Source organism: Gavia stellata, chromosome 4, assembly GCF_030936135.1.
Source record: "Gavia stellata isolate bGavSte3 chromosome 4, bGavSte3.hap2, whole genome shotgun sequence".
Taxonomy (NCBI): Eukaryota; Metazoa; Chordata; class Aves; order Gaviiformes; family Gaviidae; genus Gavia; species Gavia stellata.
In genome coordinates, this window is record NC_082597.1 from 5,092,695 (window position 1) to 5,105,109 (window position 12,415).

The 12,415-nt window shown below is 50.3% G+C and overlaps 1 protein-coding gene across 1 annotated transcript in view; it reads left to right on the forward strand.

The window, feature by feature from the left end:
* The first annotated feature begins 7,715 nt into the window (after positions 1-7,715).
* Positions 7,716-12,415, forward strand: part of LOC104250438 (store-operated calcium entry regulator STIMATE) — a 36,368-nt gene continuing 31,668 nt past the window's right edge. The window contains 1 exon segment of the mRNA XM_059816926.1: positions 7,716-7,824. Coding sequence (XP_059672909.1) covers positions 7,716-7,824 — 109 coding nt within the window.

The window sequence follows — 12,415 nt, forward strand, 5'->3', positions numbered from 1 at the left end:
AGCGTCATCCTGGAAAGGGCAGTTTCCTGTGCCCCCCTCCAACTTGCCGCGACAAGCATCTGCAGACCTGCCACTGCCGCCTCCTCATCCCTACCATCACACTGGGGACCTTGGGGGTACAAAACACCTGAGTGCTTATGGGGCAAGTGAATTGAAGAAAACAACGTTGTGTTGTTGTAAAAATCAGCACTCATGTTTTTGTGACTCTTTGCTGACCCGTGGGGCCATGGCTGGACTGCCTGCAGGTGGAGCAGACTTACTTCACATGAGAGCTGACAAGAATGGGTCAGAGGAAGATGTCCTTTAAGAGGCTATTTCTCTCCGCTGGCTATGAAAGGAGCCAAGAGACATCTCAACAGGAGACACCTAAAGCCAGGTGAGATGGATCCCACCCAAGAGTAGCTTGTACAAGGCAAGGACTGGCTTTTTTGTCCCGTGATTTACCCAGGACTGCTATAAGGGCATCACAGGCCATGGCAAGATTACAAACATGTAATAGACCTTAAAAAAAAAAACCACTGGGGCTTTGGAGGTGGAGAGGAATGCTGTTTCCTGCACTCTTATTTCCTTCTCAGCTCAGTGCAAAGAGCAGCAAATGCAAATAAGCTGGAGCCCCTGGCCCGGTGCCGAGTATCCCGCCTGATCCCGAGCCAGCAGCTTTTCAGAGCTATGTGCCCTTGAAGTGAGGAAGCCTTGAAAAACATGTCCTCCTCCCAGGTCTGTTTTGAAATCAAAGCCCAGCCACACCAAGGGCTCTGCGTGTAAGCTGGTACCTGCATTGCATGTCAGACATCCCAGCCAGCTGTGCACGGGAAGGGGTGACATGGGGACGGTTGTCATTAGCCATTGCAATGGGCTGGACAATTCCGAGTGCTCCAAGACACCCTTTTTTGTAACAAAAAAAAAGCTGATTTGCCTTTTTAAACAAGGACAAGGAACAAAGCCTATTATCCTCAGCAAATACAGGCAGCCCTTTGCAAAGGAAGATAAGTACTGAAGGTCAGGAAGAAAATGAACAGGGTCTCAACACTCATGGGGTAAAATAGAGCAGGATTACTGGGAAAAAAATGCACTCTAATCTAGCTCAGCGCCACGCACTTATTTTACATGTTTTCTGGCAACCGCCATGGCTGATTTCTCTAATCAGATCTGTTCAGTCCGAAACGCTTGCACTGATCTGTGCTGCTAAGTGCTACTCTTACTGCTGCTGCTGTTCACTGATGTGTTGAGCTCACACGCCATGCTCACACAACACGGGAATGGCACAGAAGATGTCCCAGTATCTCAGCTGCGACATCCATGGTCAAGGTTGAGTTTTAGTGGATAATGATATGTCCTTTCCTGCCCTGACTCCAGTGGTGATGGGCTCCACCACTGCTAAAACTCAAGTGAATGAAAAAGCTCTCTTTAAGTCCAAAATGAACATCTGATTTTCTCAGTCACTGTCTTCTCAGCCAGAAAATATGCATAAACTGCTCATAATGGTGCTGTCCTTTTGAGAAACCGACAGGCAGCTGTGAAGAACGACTCTTTCTAATAACTTTCTCTGTACTGGAATAGTTTTGCCACAAACCTTGTTCCTCCAATGACACTTCTTATGCCTGTGGGTTTTTCTGGGGGGAAAAAAAAATGATCTTGTTTCCTTTCTAATTCCTATTCTCTCAAATGTTTGTCATTCTTCTTGCCTTCCTCCAGACTTCAGCATGTACCCATCTTTGTGCGGTAGCAAAACTGAGCCAAACCCAGGCACTGAAGGCAATGGAGCAACTACCCAAAATTTTCCATAAAACACTCCCGATAACCTCCCAGAATGGGATGTGCTTTCCTCACAACACCTTTTTGTTATTGACTCACATTTTATCTGCAGGCCATTTACATCTCCTGATCCTCTTTCCAGCCAGGTATGCCACTTTCTGCCTCCCTCCCTCCCTATCACTCATTGAATTTCACTCTGTTGACTTTGGAACCATCCCTCCAGTTTAATGAAATAATTTCTAATTCTCACCCTAACCTCACAAATGTTTGCAGACTCTTCCAGCTTGATCATCGCCTAAGGGTGTAATTTACCTTCCCTAACTTTAGATACCTACCTCAGAGCCATTGCACCTCTTCTGATGCAGCAGCAAACAGCTTTTTGAGCAGTTGGTGGGGGTTTGTCTGGAGGTGGTGCTCCTGCAGAGCCCACGGGAGCCATATAGTCCCTGCTTATTTATGAGAAAGTCACTAGGGCAGCAAGAAAAGCCTTCCCCAAGTCAAGATATGGCCAGTTGTCCTCTCAGAGTACAAAATGAAACTGACTTGACATGATTTATTCTTGTCAAATCCACGTTGGCTGTTTTTTATTACCTTCTTATCCGCTAAGTGCTTATAAATTGATTGTTTGATAATTTTTAATAGTATCTTCCTGGCTACTGGAATAAAGCTGGCCAGTCTCCAATTCCCCAGACTCTCATTCTCCTCCTTCTCACAGACAGACACAGCGTTTGCCCTTCTCCAGTCCTCCGAAACCTCCTCGCCAAGTCCTCTGTGATAACCCCCAAGGAGCCAGGCTTTACTCTGCTCACTTCACAGCTCCCCGTGCATAGGTTTCTTCAGGCCCTCGAATACATCAGACTTGCCTCCTCTCGTCTTTTAACCTGTTCTTGCCCTGCACTATCTCTGCTCCCATTGTTTTAAATTAATTTTGCTTGGTAATCCATTTTTGAAGGGTGAAAAAGAAGGAGGTATTTTCTGTAGTTTCCATTATTTGGTTTTCCACTCTCTGAGAATTCATGAATTTACTCCATCCTTCATTTTCCTCTTGCTTTCATGCATGTACAGAATTGCCTGGATTGGTTCTTGCATCCCTTATTACTTCAAACTGCTTTGGTGTCTTGGCTTTTCTGATTTTATGATTATGCACATGACCTAATATTTAAATTCTGTTTTCTTGGGTCTTTTTTTTCTTTAATGACACCTTTATTAATTTCTATTTCTTAGGAAATGTCTTGCATAATGGCTTACTTGGTTTGCCTTTTCTTATTTTGCTGTTTTCCCAAATGTCATCAATATTTTTCATGGATGCTTCCGTAAGCTCACGAAGATCAATGGATAGATTGAAGTAAATCAGCATAAACTGACCAACACACCACGAGCTTCTCCAGACATTTGTCCAACCAAGGTTAAGGGAAAAGAGAAGGACCGCAGCACTTATCTTCTCTTTTCTGTCGTTATGCCACTCTTGGTGCTGAGATTGGCTGGAGAGTTCTGCCATCGCACAGCTTTGGAGGGCCTTACCCTGAACAGATAAGGGAGAACATTCGCTCTCTGAACTTTCCTGCTTGGAAAACAGCTTTGCATCAACTCAGGATAAAATCCACAGCCTCAAAGGAAAATTTCCCCAAGGAAAATAACTGGTTGAGCTGCGGCACCTGAGGGCACCACCCCACGATTTGGGTTTAGCTGCCCTGATGGTTGCGGCTCGAACTGGTTCACAACCAGGCGGACACACACTTTGGGATCGGTGCCGGGTATTACCAGGATCCAGTGCCTCCCTGTGCATCTGAGGAGAGATGGAAAACCCTGGGGAAAAAAGCAGGGAGACAGCTGTGGGGCATCCTAGTTGCCAAAATAATATAGAGCATTTAGTAGCCAGAGCTCCCAGACTCACCTCCTCGGATACAGCTGAGCCTTAAGGGCTTTTTGCATGGGTTCAGAAAATCCAGATATTTTGAAGTGCAAATCATGCTTTTGATAAATCAAAGCTGTGGTTTCACGATGGAGCATCGAGCAGCAATAGCCCCTGAAGGATACCTGCCTCCTCCTGCAACCAGGGGTGAAATCAAGGCGTTTTCTGTTTATTGCCCTCTTACAGCCTGAGTGTTTTCACACATGTGAGGTACTGTGCTCTCTTGTAAACATATCAGCGCTTGAAAATAAGGCCTCAGACAACTTTGCACAGCTGAATGCAGCAGCAGGGAGAAATCACCGTTAATTGGGCAAGGAAAGGGAGGAGGCACCACTGCTTCAGAGAGCACCTTAGGAAACCCGTCCCCTTGTGCATACATGTGCAATCCACTGACACATCGCAGATACCATCTCTGACACGTAATTTGCAGGTTATTCATAGAAAATAAAATTTTGTTTAAGAAATACCAATTTAGTTTAAATGTCTTTTTTCTCTGTGTGCTCACCAATTGCTATGCCGTACCTGGGCAAATAGAGTCTGGGGCAGGTGAAAAATTATCATCCAGCAACCAATTATTGAAAATAGTTCTTTAGCAGCAGCCTAGGAAAACTGAGAAAATGCAAAATGTTACAGCCTGAGTAAATCTGTGTGAAGACATGTATTTGCTTAATAGATGCACATATAGTGTGTTCAACTGGCTTATATAACAGTATCAACTTTAATACTTGATTTATAATCTAATACAAAGGCGAGCGACTGCAAAACACAATCAGATTTACCAGCTCAGGGGAATGAACCTTTTTATGAAACTAACAATTACACATATAAAATCAGCTGAAAATGAGTTAGCAAGATCAAACTTCCAGCTTGCTGACTGAACTCATGATTAAACCATGATTAAAGTCGGTGAGCTAAATGAACATCTATCAACCCAAAATTCAATTCACCCTTGCAAAAAGGAGGGACTGTTTCTGACAGGGGTTATTTCAGCGACATGGAGTCAGCACGTTGGTACCAGGGGATGTGCTGGCTCAGTTGAGGGGCTGGGGAAATCAGTGCAGGCAGCAACAGGCAGCTGGAGGAGGGACAAGCCTCCAGCCAGCCTGCCTGGCCAAGGCTAACCTCTGCCCAAGCTGCCTGGCACTAATGACCTCGCCAGGACAGGGGATTCCCAGGGCTGCGTATAACACAATTCCCTCCTGTGTTGTAAATGGGACTTCACTTGGGAAGCAGGCCAGCTCCCACGATTTTCTTGTCTCGTAACATTTGCCGCTGATTTTAAGGCCACTGCTCAGCGTCATATGATATGATGAGATTTGCAGCCTCTTTGGCTTCACAGCTGAACACAAGCTCCTACCTCTCAAAGTCAGGGAGGAAAACTCAAGCGCGTGACCTCAGTGCTCCCTAAAGATGGTCGCAAGTATGCTGAGAAGACAGAGAAAATGAAACCTACCCTCTAGGGAGGAGGCTGTAAAGGGGGGTGGGACCAGTATTACACAGAGTAGCAAAAAAACAGGTTTGAGGCTGCAGTTTGAGATCCAGACCCCATCAGCAGACCCTGCAATGCCTCAGATCATCTTGCCACGGACCAGAGGAATAGGAGCATAGGTTAATTCGGGTTGGAAAGGACCTGGGGAGGTGTCTGGTCCAATCTCCTACTTAAAGCAGCATCAGCTCTGAGATCAGACCAGGATGCTCAAGGTTTAATCCAGTCTTGAAAACTTCCAAGAACAGAGCCTGTTCAGCCTCTCTGGGCAGCTGTGCCACTGAAAAAGTTTTGCCTTACTGCCAGGCAGATCCTCTCTTGTTTCAGTTGATGCCCATTGCTCCTCGTCCTCCCACCACGCACCACTGGGAAGCACCTGGCTCTCTCTTCCTGAAGTCCTCCTCACAGGGATGAGCAGGCTGCTACGGGCTGTCCCCAAAGCTGTCTCATCTCCAGCTCCCTCAGCCTTTTTAACCAGAGCAAGTGCTCCAGCCCAAGCCCCCCCAGCCCAGCACCCCCAAGCCCCCCAGGGCTGACTCCATGCTCTCCCAGCCCAGCACCATCAAATCCCTGACTAGCACTGTCCGCCTCCTCTCCCAGCCCAGCATGCCCAACAAAGCCCTGCTGGGACAACCCGTATCTTCACCGCATGCCTGCACCCCTGACCCTGCTGCACCCAGACAAGCACCCCCAAAGCCCTGCTGGGGCTTTTCATGCCCCTTCCCCAGCCCCATACCCCCAGCTCCCCTGGCAACCCTCCTACCCTTCCCAGACTGTTACCCAAAACCCCACCAGAACTCCCCTCAACCCAGCGCTCTAAATCCTGCTGGGACCCTCTCCGACCCGGTCCCCCAAACTCTGCTGGGCCCTTCACCCACCCTCCCCAGCCTGGCACCTGAAACCCCGCCAGGACCCCTGCAACCCAGCACCACAAACCCTACTGGGACCTCCCAAACCCAGCACCCCAATCCCTGCCAGAGCCCCTGAACCCGCCACCCCAATCCCCACCAGGATCCCCATCCACTGTCCCCAGCCCAGCATCCCAGTTCCTGCCAGGATCCCCCCAACCCAGTCAACCAAACCTCACCATAACTTCCCCAGCCTGGCATCCCAAACCCTGCAAGGACTCCCACAGTCCAACATCCCAAACCCTGTCAGGACCCCCACCCACCCTCCCCAGCCTGCCAACCCAAACCCAGCTGGGCCCCCCCCCAACCCTACACCCCAAACCCTGCCGGGACTCCCCCAACTCCCCCAGGACACCGCCAGCCCAGCATCCCAAACCTTGCCAGGACCTCTCCAGCCAGGGCACCCCAAACCCTGCCAGGACCTCCCCATCCTGGCACCCTAAACACCTCTGAGACTCCCTCGGCCCCACATCCCAAACCTCACCAGGACCCCTACCCACCCTCCCCAGCCCAGCACCCCTATCCCCACCGGGACTCCCCCAACCCAGCATCCCAAACCTTACCACGACTTCCCCAACCCGGCACACCACTCCCCGGCAGGACCCCACATCCTCACCTCATCCCATCCCCATCCCATCCCTACCTCATCCCATCCCCATCCCCATCCCCATCCCATCCCCATCCCCATCCCCACCTCATCCCATCCCCACCTCATCCCACGCCCACCTCATCCCCACCTCATCCCCATTCCCATCCCCATCCCCTCCCCACCTCATCCTCATCCCCACCTCATCCTCATCCCCATCCCCATCCCCATCCCCACCTCATCCCATCCCCATCCCCTCCCCACCTCATCCCCTCCCCACCTCATCTCATCCCCACTTCATCCTCATCCTCACCTCATCCTCATCCCCATCCCCATCTCATCCTATCCCCATCCCCTCCCCACCTCATCCCCTCCCCACCTCATCTCATCCCCACTTCATCCTCATCCTCATCCCCACCTCATCCCCATCCCCACCTCATCCCCATCCCCACCTCATCCCATCCCCATCCCCATTCCCACCTCATCCCATCCCCATCCCCATCCTCATCCTCATCCCCACCTCATCCCCATCCTCATCCCCACCTCATCCCATCCCCATCCCCACCTCACCTCATCCCATCCCCACCTCACCTCATCCCCATCCCCACCTCACCTCATCCCATCCCCATCCCCATCCCCACCTCATCCCATCCCCATCCCCTTCTCATCCCATGCCCACGTCATCCCCATTCCCATTCCCATCCCCATCCCCTCCCCACCTCATCCTCATCCTCATCCCCATCCCCTCCCCACCTCATCCCATCCCCACTTTATCCTCATCCCCACCCCCACCTCATCCTCATCCCCACTTCATTCCATCCCCACCTCATCCCATCCCCATCCCCATCCCCATCCCCATCCCCATCCCCATCCCATGCCCACCTCATCCCATCCCCATCCCCATCCCCACCCCAGCCGGGCCCACCCCCGCCCCGCCCGCCCCCGCCCCCGGGTGTGGCCGCCGGCGGGGTGTGGGGGGGGGCGGTGGCGGCCGGGGCCGCCTTTGTGCGCGGCGGGACCGCTCCGCTCCTCACCGCTCCGCTCCGCTCCCCACCGCACCGCCCCGCCATGGCCGCCCCCCGCCCGGCGCACGGCTGCGGCAGCGGCGCTCTGCTGGGCCGCTTCGGGGTGCTGCTGCAGGCGCTGCTGGCCCTCTGCGCCTTCAGCACCCTCATGCGTGAGTACCGGCGGTGCGCGGCCGTGGCCGGCGGGGACCGTCTTTACCTTGGCCGGCGCTGCGGGGGGGGGGGGGTCCCCCGTTTATTTATGAGCGCCCCGTTTTGCGCTACCTACCTGCGGGATTGAAAGCGGGGGGGAGCGCGGTGGTTGGCGGCTGGAGCGGCGCTGAGCCGGGCCAGATGCTGCTTCTTGAAACTCCCGTTTCCAGCCTTAATGGGACGAAGCACCGCGGAGTCGCAGCTCTCAGCTGTAAAGATTGGCTCCGCTCGTCTGAGCGATTACTCAGCCGCTTAGAAAATTTTAATGAAGGGTGAAAAGTAATGGTGTAACCCCATGATTTACGAGGAAGAGGCTAACAAAAATAGGGCGGGTGTCAGATACGGTGCTGCTTGATTCCAGTAATAGTGCCCTTAATTGCGTTGTGATGTTGTTTTGTTTAACTTTGCTTCAGCTGGAAAGTTGTAGGGCTCGAGAGGCTGGAGAAAGGGGGTTACGGGGGAATGGCCGATTACTGTGAGGGGTGGTAGTGAGGGAAGGCGACTGAGGAGTGAGAAAAGGTGGGGAACACTAACGCTGAAAGACCCGAGAAAATTCGCTGTCGCTTTGCGCTGCAGCTGCATTTTACTCGGAGCAACATGTGCATTGCTCCTCCTCTGGGTTAAGTGGTTTAACACAAGTTGAGTAACACGCCAGAACTCCGTCTGTTTTCCTTGTTTAAAAGCCTGTGGTGACGGTGAACTAAAACTGCCAAGTTTTCCCGCTAAGTAGCCGCAGATTTTGAGGCTTGCTTGCTCCACTCTGCCTTCTGGAAACCACTTTCAAAGGCTCCAGCGCTGCGGTGAACACCAAGCTGCCAGGGAAAACTGCGACAAGTTCTTCCTGCGATAACTGATAGCTTTTTTTCCAGCTGGAGTAGCCCAGCTGCAACACTTCACTGCTTGTGTTTCGCCAAATATTGACAATAAGAAGAGATTAAATTTGTGTGTCTGTTCCCTTTAGTGACGCTTGCGTAGGGGTTAATTGTCCCGTAAACTCCATGGGGTGTCCCATAAAATCAAGGACATTAGTTAATCATACCAAAATACTCCTGTGGATGAAGGCTCCGTAACCCCTGCTAGCAAATCATCAACTTTGGGCTAGCTGTTGTCCTCCCTCTGGTGCCAGGGCTAATACTTCCTTCAACATTAACAACCTCTTGGTTAACGAGGAGGAACTGGAAGCTGATCCTATGCAGTTTCATTGTGAATCTGCTCAGTGAGTAAAGCTGTGGAGGAAACTGCTGGCTGGGACCCCAAGGGCAGATGTGTTTACAGCCCTGGGATCTTAACTGCAGCATCTCCTCTGGCTGCAGCTGGGCTGGTGGTCCCTAATTCACCCCAGCTGGTTCTTATCTGTGCCCCGTTCGCACACCCAGCTGGAGGCTTTCTCAGATCTGCTGTTGGGACTGTTTGTATGCAGACTTCTAACCCGTGGTGGTTGTAGTGGGCTTACCAATGACTTTACGTTAGGTAATAACTTGCTTTGAAATAGCTTTTGGGCTATTCATGTGGCCATTTCAGTTAGCAGCCTGCTGGGGAGGGGAAGGTTCCAGCAGCTGGGAGGTATGGGAACCTCTTGGTGATGTGTGTGCAGAGTCAAAAAGGTTCCTGGGAACCTTGATTTGCATCTTCACTCCATCCAGCCCAGCACCAAGTTGGGCAGTCCCATCTGGATGACTACCTCATCTAGATCTTGGGACACTGCTGTCGTCGGAGTCAGCGTCAGCCCTTCTTTGATGCTTCTCCCTGCAGGACTGTCATGTTCCTGGGTGTGCATTTCTGTCGTTTCTATGTCTGTGATTTCTGCTTTAATGGGACGTTGCAGGCCAGCTTGCTCAGTCTTACAGGTCAATGAGTGGAAATTCAATTCCCATCTGAACCCAAGCCAATGCCTCTTGCATTCCTTCTACTTTAAAGCACCAGTTCAGCTTAGCTATAGGAGAACCTGAATTTAGAGAGATAAGATTTCCAAATTGTGCAGATACTGTTCAGAGCACTTGAAAACATCCAGAGGAACTCAGGCTAACAATTATGTGGTTGTTCTGCAAGATTTTGCAGCTGTGTGTGCATGGGATGTGCTCACAGAGTATATATGTCCACAACATGGGTCCCAAGTATGGCCCGCTGCAGGAAGGATAAGTTTATATGTTGTCATCAGAAGAGTTTGTGTCCTTGAATTCCTGTCTCTTGGAGCTGTGGAAAGATTGTCTCCTGCCAATCTGGTTCGAGAACCCAACGGAGGAGGAAGTCAGTCTTGCACGATTGTCTGAATTGATGCTCTGTGTCCAGTGCGTGTCTGGGTTGTAGGAAGCACAGGTCGTATGCAGTCCTGGGAGAGAATACAGTGGCAAAATGGAGCTGTCGCCTGTGGTTTCAAGTTTTATTGCAACAGCTCACTAGGCTGCTTAAGGCCAGTTTAGCCTGTTGCAAAGGCTACAAAAAAGGTCAACTTAGAGAAAAAGTTCTTGGGGACCAGAGGGAATACTTGTTTCTGTGTAATGGGATGAGCGGGATGGTTGCTCCCCATTGCCATGGGGTACGTGAAATTGGGTCCTGTTTTCACCACATGAAGGACCTGAAGTAAATGATGCCCGGCCTTGGTAGGGAATCAGGAAAGCTCTTCAGTGTGGTTGTATTAGTCGGGCCAACTACCATGAGTAATAGTGATGACAGAGTTCCTTTGAGCCTACAAATACTCTCTTACTTTTCCAGCAAGAAGGTCTTTAAAGTTGTAGTCAAGCCTAATTCTAGTGTGGTCCAGCGCTTGCTCTGGGTGCAACTCTACCCCATTTGGTAATCAGATGAAAATGGTCTGTTGGCCTTCCCCACCTGCCTGCAGTGGCTTTTGGAGGCATTTTGGCTGTAAGGACACTTGCTACAAGAGTTAAGATACTTCCTTCTACTCAAAAGAAGAGGCAGTAAAGCCTAGCAGCTGTGTGTGGGGGGGCAATCCAGTTTCCTGTGCAACAATTTGCCCTTAGGGGGGGTCACGACCTGGAGGAGCATGGATAATTGTGCAATCCCATCTGAAGTAGTTTTTAATGCTCTGTCTTGATCATCACTCAGCCGAGTGGAGAAAGTATGTTGCAGTTATCCCAGCTGCAGATGCTGGGTGTGATAGGGGGTTGGGTCCCTGCAGTTGCTGCTATTTGCTTAAACCTTTTTTTGAGGAAGGGGTTGTAGACTAGCAGAACTTGTCCAGGTTTTCACCCTGGACAGGAAGACCCTTTGAAATGAAGGGATACCTTGTGTAGAAATTGTGGCCGTAGCTGCCTTTGTGGATTAACTGGAGTGCGAGAGAAAGAGATTTTTGGGAGTTAAAGGATCTTTTTCTCCATTGTGAATGGAAAAAGCTTTCCTTGGAACCGGTATACTTGTTTTCTACCCCACCACAAGCAGCATGGAGGACATCTAAGAACATTATTTGTCTTCCTGAAACTGTCTTGGCAGCCCTCTGAGCTCCTGAATGAGGTTTAGTAGCACTTGTGCTGCAGGTGTCAAAATAGACTTACCTCTTGGAGAGAGTTCGTGCTGCCAGGCAAGGAGAGCTGGACTGGACTGCGCTCCGTAGCCCTCTTCACACAGTGAAACCTGGTTTTCAGCTTGACTTTTGAAAATGTCTTGATCCTGCCTAATGTGACAGCAGTGTCCCTTTATCTCCTCTCGCACATCGCTGCTGGATGCATTCTTCCAGCACATCCTCCCTTGAGCTTAGCCTAAGAAGGCAGAGCTGTTTGTGGTAAGGACCTTGGTGATGGAGGTGTGCTGTTAGCAAGCAGGGTGATATTTTATACTTTGGTCCGAGTGGCTTGGACCGTGGAACAGAAGTTTGCCAGAGTGACTGTAGGAAAAAGCAGTGGCTCTTGACTGTGTTGGAAAATCCCTGGTAAGGAATAAAAGTGTCACGCCATTGCTGGTGTTTTCCTGGTGCCCGTGGACTTACCAGCTGACCTTCTAGTGCATTTTTTCTCCAAGATGGTGGGCAATTTGTTAGTGAAAATGGGGAATGGCATGCTAGTGTATGGAAGTGTCTGAACTTTGAGAGGGATGGGTGGAAGCCGTCGTAGTCATCTCCATCATATAAATCAAATTTAAGCAACCTTTTGTAACTCTTTAGTAGGCCCTGTTGCAATAGAACAAGGGGTAATGGTTTTAAACTAAAGCAGGGTAGATTCAGACAAAATATAAGGAAGAAATTTTTTACAATGAGGGTGGTGAAACACTGGAAGAGGTTGCCCAGAGAGGTGGTAGATGCCCCATCCCTGGAAACATTTGAGGTCAGGTTGCTCAAAGCACCATCCAGCCTGATTTGGCCGAAGATGTCCCTGCTCATTGCAGGGCGGGTTGGACTAGATGACCTTTAAAGGTCCCTTCCAACCCACACCATTCTATGATCAGGGCTAAGTTCAGGCTTGTTGTTATACGTAGTTTGAATTACAGTACTGTTTCAGAGCTTCAGAATTATCCTGAGTGCTTTGACTCAGGATAATTGAAAGTTGTGTTTTGACTTTTACACTGGAAGTCTCTCATAAGGGTGGGTGGAAGTGTGAG